The sequence below is a fragment of the Littorina saxatilis genome, linkage group LG12 (assembly GCF_037325665.1).
Source record: "Littorina saxatilis isolate snail1 linkage group LG12, US_GU_Lsax_2.0, whole genome shotgun sequence".
Taxonomy (NCBI): Eukaryota; Metazoa; Mollusca; class Gastropoda; order Littorinimorpha; family Littorinidae; genus Littorina; species Littorina saxatilis.
The window spans coordinates 26,041,237-26,051,873 of record NC_090256.1 but is presented as its reverse complement, the minus strand read 5'-3'; the positions used below and the strand labels follow the sequence as shown (position 1 = coordinate 26,051,873).

Below are 10,637 nucleotides of genomic sequence, written 5' to 3'. Positions count from 1 at the left end.
TGGGTAGTGCAACTCGTTTTGCTGCTATCTTACCACTGGGAGGAATCAACCTAAATTTCCCAGCAATGGAATGATTGAGCAATAAAAAAAATTAAAAAATACAATTGCTCTCTCTCTCTCTCTCTCTCTTCTCTCTCTCTCTCTCTCTCTCTCTCTCTCTCTCTCTCTCTCTCTCTCTCTCTCTCTCTCTCTCTCTCTCTCTCTCTCTCTCTCTCTCTGTGTGTGTGTGTGTGTGTGTGTGTGTGTTGTGTGTGTGTGTTCAAACAAAAGTACCTTTTGCCACGATGTTTCTGCTTTGAGTAAATTCTATATTTGACAATAGTCAATTACTATCCAAGTTTTGTCTGTTGCTTTCAGATGTTCTACATCCTGTCCAACTATCTATGCGGACTGCTGGAGGGCTTTGAGGTGATTGTTGACCACTGGCCGGAGTGGACCTGTGTCATCCTCAGGCCACAGTCCCCAGATGCGGTGAGTGGCATACCGTATGATACGTGTTCCGCGTGCGTGTGTATCAGGACTACAGTGAGTGCGGTACAAGGCCGAGAAGGGCTTGTCTAATAATAAGTGCTTATAGCTTGGCCCCGATCCATGTCCATGTGGCCTTTTTGCTGTCGAATGCTGCCCTCTATAACCCACTACAGTGGAACCCCGCTGTCACGACCTCTCAAAATCTGAGAAAATCAGGTTTCAAAAAGGGGTCAGTCTTAAAATCGGTGTAAATCTACTCAGGTTAGGAATACAAAATCTGAAAAAGGGGGCGGTCTTAAAATCTGGGGGGTCTTCAAGGGGGGGGGGGGGGGGGGGGTCCCTGTACTGTATAGAAGGTGCAGAGAACCGCCCTTAGACCCTCTCCCCAAACCGATTTATAACTGCCCACACACCCCTCCCATCCCACCCCTACACCCACACCCCATTTAGAGACCCCAGAGATATTGTTTGCTCATTATGTCTAAAAAAAATACCCTTAAGATCTTATTTTCTTAGATTATTGTTGGTTTTAAATAGGGGGGTAGGGGGAATTTGTACAATGATGGCAAAGACTATGGAAGGGTCCTGATTAGGACGCCCTCTCTTTTCAGACCTGCTTTTCTCAACATTTTGATGGTCTTATAAAGGCGGGTTCCACTGTAGTAGAATGATGGTACTGTACACCAAGTACAGATTGGTGGTCATGATCACCGCTGGTGTAGATACTTTGGTGCATGATCGCGTGGAATGCGGTCAGGTCGTGTCAGGTCCAAGGAGCCGTCGTTCATATTATTTTATCAGTGTTGGCGTGAAGTCGACAGGGTCATGTTATCAGCTTTGTAGGCGTCGTTGGTTATAGGTCGGTTGTCTATGTATGTGTGTGTGTCTCCCTCTCTCTCTTTCTCTATTACATAGTTCTCTCTCTCTCTCTCTCTCTCTCTCTCTCTCTCTCTCTCTCTCTCTCTCTCTCTCTTAATTCATAAGTGTGTCGATTCAGCCCCCCCACACACACACACACACACTTGCATTGTGAAGTGCATGATGTTAATTATTAGTTTGTGATTGTCTGGACTCACTTCTCAGTCCCTTTCCCATTTTTTCTTCATTACACGAAGAAGAGGGAACATTTGATAAGGGGAAGGGAAGATGTTTTCCTGTAGATTTAGCAACGATTTATTCAAAGTTCCTTTTGTCATTTATGCAAAGATAAACATTTTAAAATCGACAACAAATTATGCTAATCATTGATATAGTTTCCCAAGTGTTTTGCAATTGAGTCTTTTAAATTTAACATCACCAAGTTACAGGTGGTCATTAGATATGCATAAGAGCTTTGCTACCACACCAGAATCAACAGATGTGGCCTTACATGGCCATGGCTGTTTCTAGTGTACATATAGATCGATAGGCGTTTGGTCCTTTGTGATCATAGCTGGCAATAAAAGCGTGTGTATAATGTGCAATGTGTAATGTGGGTAGGAGATATGGGTTCTGATGCGAAATAAATGAGTTTGCCAGTAGTGTTTATGTTCAGGGCACATTGTAGCTTCTTAATCGATGTAGCGTAAACAAATGGTGTAACGGACACGGGTATGCAAATATTTACATTGGGTGCACAATTTTATTTATTTCGATTCATGGGAAACAAAATTCATATAGCTTGATGGAATGTTCATGCGGCTTTGTTCTGATGAATGTCAGTGAATTGCACCGACGAAGGTAAAACTAAGAATAGAACTTGTAAAGCTTTAACACAAAGTATTTACTTTCTGTCAATTTTTTGGAATACTATGGATGTATTAATAGTATAAAATCATACTTGCTCAAACATAACACTGTTGTGGAAGATAACCAATGTATGCCCTGCATAATAATAATAATAATAAGAACATTTATATAGCGCTAAATCAAAAACTTTCGTTAAAAAGGCTTGCTCTAAGCGCTTGACATCTAAACTAAAACGTCATGCACACTCTTTACAATGATGTACAAGAACTTCATGTCACACTCTTTCATTCAGTATAGCACCATTCACACAGTTGCATAAAGGCTATTAACTGTATTACAAAGGATTCAAAAGGATCTAAGGTGTTCTATGACGTGTTGATAGGTAAAGCTTGTATTCCAAACGCATGTACAAACTGGGAAAAAATACTAACACAAACACCAGTTGAATGGCCAAAAATATTTAACGTTACTAGGAAAATTCAAGAAACAAAATTAAAGTGGTTTCAGATAAAAATAAATAACCGAATACTTGTAACAAACTCAGTCCTTAAGGAAATGAAAGTTGTTAATAGTAATTTATGTAATTTTTGCAAAGTTGAAAAAGATTCGATTTACCATTACTTATGCAAGTGCCAACATGTCAGAACCTTTTGGGCTGAGTTTGAACAATTTCTAAAAAGGAAATGTGACAACTGTATTAGACTAAACCTTACTGATAACTTGATACTTTTTGGTTTTGACAGTAACATAAAGACAGATCAAGGCTTTGATTTCATACTCTTGAACGCTAAATTTTTTGTTTATAAATGTAGAATCAATAACATCAGACCATGTTTACGTGTATTTTTGAAAGAATTATCTTATCTACATAAAATTGACCAATATGTTTACAGTATTCATATGAAACAATATCAGTTTACCCTTAAATGGGCTCCATATAATGCATTATTAGCTGCCATATAAATTATGTATTATGTTGTTTTGTCAAATATTTATGTACCTTGAATTGTTTGACAATTAATTCATGCATGCCTGAATAAAAAATGTTGAAGAAGAAAAAAAAAAAAAGAATAGAACTTGTTGTGTGTTCACCTCCTCCGCCCCCTCCCCCCCTATCCCTTTTTTTCCATTTCTCGCTTTATCTCATCACTCCACGTATAACCTAAGCCATATGATCGCTCCCCTGCGTCCTCACAACCCCTGTTTCGTAAGATTTTTATCTTCATAAGACAATAAATTTACGTCAGTCATTAGACCTATCTTCTTTCTGACATTGTTGAGGTTATAAAACTGATATTTCACTTTTATGCGCAACAGTCACATTTGAAAAGGATCAGATCGCGTGTCCATTATTCTACGTTGAAACCCCCTCCCCCGCCGTCTTCATAGTCGCCCACCCTCATCCATTCATCCCTTCGTTCATCGAGCATTTAAAAAAAAAATTGTTTAGCACGGAAGTGATGGAATGCTACCATCAGTAACAATGCCGAATTTCACAAGATTAAAAAGTGTTTCCGGGTAACCTTTTTGTTCAAAGACATCTTCGATCATCAGTGCTACGGCAACAAGAAAGAAAGACAACCGCTCTGCACAGGGTATCGGCACGCACGTGCATGAACTGAATTCCAGACAACACCAGTCTGTCCAACTCTTCTTTTCTGACCCAGAAGATATTATCGCACACCTGAGAAAGCATGCGGGAATGCCCTTACTAATATTTTTGGGTTCCCACCTAGAGTGGCACCCATGTGAGCTGTTGCAAAAAATTAATACATGTACTGAATTTTTGTGCATTGTATAGTGAGTCAACTCAGTATACAATGCAAAAAAATTCAGTACATGTATTAATTTGTGGAGGGGTGGTGGTGGTGGTGGTGGTTTACGATTGAACAGGTAGGAGTGAAAGGGGGAGAGGTGATCAATAGAATGGTACCCACGTGAACTAATCAGTGCAAAGTTTAAAAAAAGTATTGGCAATATAGTAAGTTGCGGGTAGGTGTAGTTATAGGGGTAAGAACTGAACAAGTAAGAAACGGGGTGGAGGGTGTGAAAAAAGGGGTGGAGGGTGTGTGAATGAGGCAAGGGGTTTTATGGATAGTGTACTGGCACATTTCCAGTAAGAAGTTGTACCAAAGTCGATAGTTCAAAGTCGACTGAAGGTGAAAATGCTATTATTGCATGCCGCCACATTGAGACATTCGCCCTTGTGTTTGTCTTTCAGAGCTGTGGCCGCTTGCTAGAGCCAGTAGACCGTACATCCAAACCATAAGAGAAAAACACACAGTGGACCCCTACTATTAAGACCTCACGACCTCTCCGTTTTAAGGCCTTACTTTTTGAGATTGTCTCTTTATATAACCTCTGCAAATTGACAGCCGTTATACTTATAAGAGACGTCCTTTTAAATGTCTAGATTGGTCACATTTCTTTGATTTGAATTGATTTTTTTTTTGGAGGGGGGGGGGGGGGGCTTAAAAGGGGGGTTCCATTGTACACCCAAAGCACAACACAAACACAAGCCATCCCACGGTCTTTTGCACCCTCGGTCCAAACAGTCGTAAGGCGTGTGTTTGATAGCATGCGATTGCATCACGCCTGTAGCCAATAGTGCCAAAATACACCGTTTTGTTGAGAAGGGTGGGGCTGGTGCAAAAGGAAAACGCACCTGTGATGTGTTACAGATACGCACCTTCCATCTTTTGCAAACCATCGTATGTTTATCACCATTTAATCCGTCCTGCCTTTTATATGGGAGAACAACATCCTTCCACTTGGACACATACTCACAAATCGGCAGCCTGGCTGATTCCTTGGATAACGGCATCCTCTCACTTAACCACATCAAAAATCCACAGCATGGCTGGTTTATGAGCAGTGTTACATTTTTACAGATTTGTTTTCTCACAACTGACGCCTGTGTCCTGATGTAGGCTTAATTCGGCCAAAGAAATACCGGTCTGCACAAAATTGAGCAGCCTGGCTTTTGACTTGATATGCATCCAAGTTAATGGATTCTCGTATTTTAAATATGAGCCTGGTCAACTATGTGGCAGGTTACATGATGGTTTACACTTGAAGGCAGGAATCTTTAAGTCACCTCTGGAGTAAATACCACGAGGGCACCACCTGAAGCTTTGCCGGTGTGTGGAATCTGTTATGCTCCCGATTGTGTGGGTTTGCCAAGTCTGTCGCCCAGCCACAACACAATACCCCTTCTGGCTGGCGCTGCCCTGTTTTGGCTGCTGAATAAATGGGGGAGAAAGGCATGAAATGAGAACTTCGGTGATAAAATCAGCAGGTGACTTTTGTTACTGGATTTCATCATGGGACCAGGGTGTGGAGAAAAAAGAAAACTTACTGAGTGATTGAAATTAATAACAAAGGTTTGTAACTGAAATTCATCACGGGACTAAGGTCCAGAGAAAGACATGAAATGAAAACTGACTGAGTGACTGGGGTGTTGGTTCAGTGTTGAAATCACCAATCAGACTTTTGTTATTGAATTTCGTCACATGGCTGAAGGGTTGGAGAAGGACATGAAGCGAAAACTTACTGAGTGACTGAGGTGTAAACGGACGTAAATTGATATTAAATTTCGCCTCAAAACCAGGACACTGAGTCAGGAAAAAGACGGGTGAAAATGTTATTGTGTAAAAAATGTGTCCAGTAATGAATTCAGTAACTAACGTTTTATTCCTGATTTGATTGCAGGACCAATTTCTTACACAATTAACTAGTCAATATATGATAAACAGCACCAGGAAAGTACACAAAAATAACTTGTTTGGCAGACAGTGAAAGGAGATAAATGACAGGCAGCTAAAAGAAGAAAGGAAAGATAAACAAAGAAAACATCAACAATTAAATGAAACGAATGAAAAAACAACGAACAAAGAGACCAACAACCAATAACAATGAAAACCAACAAATGAACAATCTACACTGGGAACATGAGGAAGAGAAAATTCAATATATTAAGAATCAAGTGGCCAGAGAGATAATCAGGCTTCCAGCCAACCAGGGCTGGGCACTTGTCTTTTTCACAACACAGCACAATAACTCCCCCCATTCGGCCCTTGTACCCTTTGCAGTATAAGAGTGCATGTCACAAGCTATTTAGTTCCTGCCACAGACAATCATTTGCTCCCAGTCCTGTTAACAAACCCATGAGCTGATTGATAGAAATTAAAAACAAATATCGGGAAGGGGAGGCAAAAGAACAAATAGTTTCCAGCCCAAAAAAGAGAGTATTTTGTATGTGCATAGATATTGTTTCTGATTTATGTTAGATGACATTTTATGGTCTTTTTTCTCATCATCTTAAACTCTTTTCTTCACTCTGACCTCATGTTCTAAACACTTGTGGCAAAACTTTGAACTTAAAGGATTTTTCATTTCAAATTTTTGCAGCTGTATTGATTTATTTGGTAACAGCTGTTGTTATGGCTTTGATTATTGAACACTTGCAGTGTTTGAGTCTTTTCGGTCGGAGGAGAAGAAGAAATTTTAACAATACCAGCAAGATCACCACACACGCACACACCCACACACACACACACACACCACACACACACACACACACACACACATGCATGTACGGACAGCTCTCTCTCTTTCTCTCTGCCCTTATTCCCCGTCCCTACTGAGTTCAGATTGTCATGCAGTGAAGTAATAAAAAACAAACAACTTTAACTTTTCGCAACTTGTTGACTGATCTATGTCAATGTGTTTATGAATATTTGAACCCAAACCCAACAACCAATGGTAATTTATACTTCAGAGTGGAACCCTTCTATTGCGACCGTATTTTCAAGACTATCCCGCTTTTAAGACTTGTTTTCAAACGTTTCTGTGCCTGTGAATGTACCTATACTTTAACTCCCTCTGTGTTTTTAAATTTTATGGCTCCACTGTATGAATGAAAACCTACAGCAGGGCACTTTGCAATGGCATGTTATGTTGCACTGCGAAATACAATCTGGTTCCTGTTCGCAATGGAAAGCCCAGGTCTTTATGGGATCTTTATACTTCAGGGGATATGTTACACGTTCTTTATGGAAAAGACTGTTGTTGTGGGTCAGGCTATCTGTTTGCCATGCTATCAACTGCTAGGGGTTGAAACTGGGACAGAACAGTGTGATAATTCCAGTGAGGTTTTTGAGTATGAATGCACCTATGGATCGTGATGATGACGCCAGTAAATTAAGGGGGGTTTTTCTCCTCCATGTAAGCTCTTTGAGTTGAGAGTGGGGGTTGGGATTCAGTGGCAAAGAGGGATTGTGTGTGTGTGTGTGTGTGTGTGTGTGTGTGTGTGTGTCACTGTGTGTGTATCAGTGTACCAGTGTAAAGTACTCGCATACTTCTTTCTGCACCTCTGTCGCTGGTCTGTATTTAATTGCTTTAAAAAAAAAAGAATATTTTATGTTCATGTGTCCACAGCAGCATGACATTTTAAAATTGGCAGTCATCCTCTGAATAGATGAATACCGGATACAACTCTGAGGAGTTTTATATGTTGTTGAAGAGTTGCACCCCTTTGATACAGTGAGGCAAACACGCATAGCTGCTGATTAGAGGAGAAAAGGGATCACGGCAGCAGTGAATAGAACTGAACTGAACTGAACTCTATCCCCGATTTTACAAGGATTTACTTTTAAGGCTAGGCCTTTTCTTACAATCTGTCCTTGAGCTCTGATAAGCATATTTTCAAAAGAAAAGGGCATTGAGCGGACACTGCATAATATGCACTCTGGAGCTCGATCTTATTCACTGTGACGTCAGGATTATTTGCAACCGCTGATCAATGGCATGTGTTTGCCTCACTGTTTTGAAGGGGTACAACTCTCCCACATGCATTACATTTAAACCTGGATAGTTTTTTTCCCAAACATAATCTATAGGGAGATATATAGTTTTGGTTTGGTGTGTGTGTGTGTGTGATTTGGTGTTAGTTCATCTATTCCTGCACTTGCTTGTTTCCTGTGCCAACTTTTGTCTGCTGTTTACAAGTGTTTCTCAGACATCCTTCTGTCTTCACTTTCTGATTTGTTTTTTGTTTTTTCGTTAAAGAATGTCAGTTTGAACACTACCTTGTGAAGCACTACCTTGTGAAACTTGAAAAGTTACTAGCAAGTGTTTGAAGACTAGTTTGAAATTTGTATTTATGTTATTACAGCTTATGGCTGCATACATTTGATATTTTTCTGTTTGCAAAGAAAATCTATATATTTAAAAAAAAAAAATTTCAGGTTCCATCATACTTCAGACACTACTATATATGTCACACGAAGAGCGTAAAAGCCTTCCGATTCTTCATCCAGAGACCCTGCGTTGTTGATTGGAACAAGCCTGTCTGTTTTACAGGTGGGTAACTGCTGTGGAATACTGTGTGTGTGTTTTCTCATGTGTCTGTTCACGTGTGTGTGTGCGCGTGCGGTCATGTTTGTGTATGCATGTGTGTGTGTGTGTGTCTGTCTGTCTGTCTGTCTGTCTGTCTGTGTGTGTGTCTGTCTGTTTTGCTTTAAAAAGTATCAATAGGCAAAATAGCAGTCTTAATTCAACACACACTTGACTTGACTTTATCAAACCATTTAATTGTTGCAACAGGGCGACATGTGTTGTACATGTACATGTATTGATCACTTAACTCAGCCACAGTGTAGGATATCAATAAGGCAAATGTTTCAGAACAGTAAGTACACATGCAAAAAATCATTACTCACAGTCAGCTGCAGTTGTGATCTACTTCAATAAGCATAGTAACATCTGGTAAAAAATAATTGCAAAAAAGCCTCTTCAAATGTTGGATCAGCTGAGAACATAGTGGTAACACTCCGCCCCCCCCCCCCCCCCCCCCCCCCCCCCTCATTTACAAGGTGAAGGCATGATGAAATTGGAGCCAGAATTTCGTTATTCAGTATTGACAGTCTTAGATTGGGTTAATTTCTGTAGTTTTTTTGTTTGTTTGTTTGTTAAAATTGGAGATGTTTAATAATTGCTTTGATGGAATTTTTCAAACAGCTTACAATATAGATGTATTTCAAGTTGCTCAGAAAGCTGTAGGAGTCAACTCTTTACGCCGCCTTTATATGGCGGTGTATAGGATTCACTCTGTCTGTCTGTTTGTTTGTTTGTTTGTCACACTTCGGATTAGACTTGTATCTCTGGTACTCTGGGTTCAATTTAGCTGACATTTGGCGAGTAGCTTGGAATTGTGGCGCGTACAGTGTGTGCAAAAAAATTAGGTTGCTAGTTTTGGAATGATAGTGTTTTACAGCCGTGAAACTTTTAAGTTGATAAAATTGAAGTGTTTAAACCCTGTCTTCAGCTGTAAAAGCCTAACAACAACAAGACCCTATACATGTATAACAGTACATACACTTAATAGCTTGACACCTACAATGAATACACACAGTTAACATTGGATCATAATTTATGATTTAATAAAATCAAAGTTTAGTATCGACATCACCGTCAACAATAAGTGATTTTTGATGAAATGTGAGTGAAACATAGGAGTGGTTTTTTATACGGCTTGTATTTCATTCAAGACCCAGCGGATGAATATCAAGGGACACACGAGCCTTTGGCGAGTTAGTCCCTTTGATATTCTCGCTGGGTCTTGACTGAAATGAAATACAAGCCATATAAAAAAACCACGAGTGTTGTAACCTGTATATCCCCTGAAGACCTAAAATTCAAAGTGCGATGGAAACATTAAGCTTCAGTTGTCGGTTCAGATGAGGCACTGAAGGCTTAACTTCTTCGCATACCTTATTCTAAAGGCACGCCTGTTGATCTATGCCAAGTTGGTACATAATGGCAGCGTCGCTGTGTCTGTCAGTTGAAAGCCTCTTACACTGATTTGACTGAATACCTAGTGGTTACACACACATCTACTGAGATCTTGGACACCTTCATTGTCTATAGGGCCTACTGCACGGCAGAAGAGCTAGAAATACTCGCAAAATGCATTAAACAGCCTGTCCAGAGGACTGTCCTAGTCGATGATGTACCGATAAGAGTGTGTGTACCGAAAAGAGCACGCCTGTAACTTCATAGGCATGAGCATAGCCTGAAAATATTAGCAGTGCTGGTCGGACGGACTGGGTTTTTAACGATTGCTAGTTTGACTTCTGTTTTAGTTGAGAGAGCCGGCAGCAACGAGCACACACACTCACACACACACGGCTTGTCATGTTGATCACAAGAGAGAAATATAACAGCTAATACAAGGAAACAGATTACGTCCCCAGAATATGACGCGATGGACGACAGACGTCATAAAATCTATGACGCTGTGATGATAGTCTGGGCAAGTCGAGACTAAAACTCAGCTATAGCACTGAACGACTCTCGCCCAAGTTCTCAAAACCGTGGTAAGCTTAAAGCAGGTCAAATGGAGACAGGGATATTACTCTTCATACACAAAGGGAAGC

At 40.3% G+C, this 10,637-nt stretch overlaps 2 protein-coding genes across 2 annotated transcripts in view; one reads left to right on the top strand and one right to left on the bottom strand.

The window, feature by feature from the left end:
- Positions 1–10,637, bottom strand: part of LOC138981621 (ADP-ribosylhydrolase ARH3-like) — a 197,769-nt gene that overhangs the window by 48,530 nt on the left and 138,602 nt on the right. The window lies entirely within an intron of this gene.
- LOC138981618 (glycine N-acyltransferase-like) overlaps positions 1–10,637 on the top strand; it is a 43,531-nt gene that overhangs the window by 15,468 nt on the left and 17,426 nt on the right. Inside the window, exons 2-3 of the mRNA XM_070354596.1 lie at positions 358–471; positions 8,448–8,562. Of these exons, the coding sequence (XP_070210697.1) occupies positions 358–471; positions 8,448–8,562 (229 nt within the window). The remainder of the gene's footprint in view (positions 1–357; positions 472–8,447; positions 8,563–10,637) is intronic.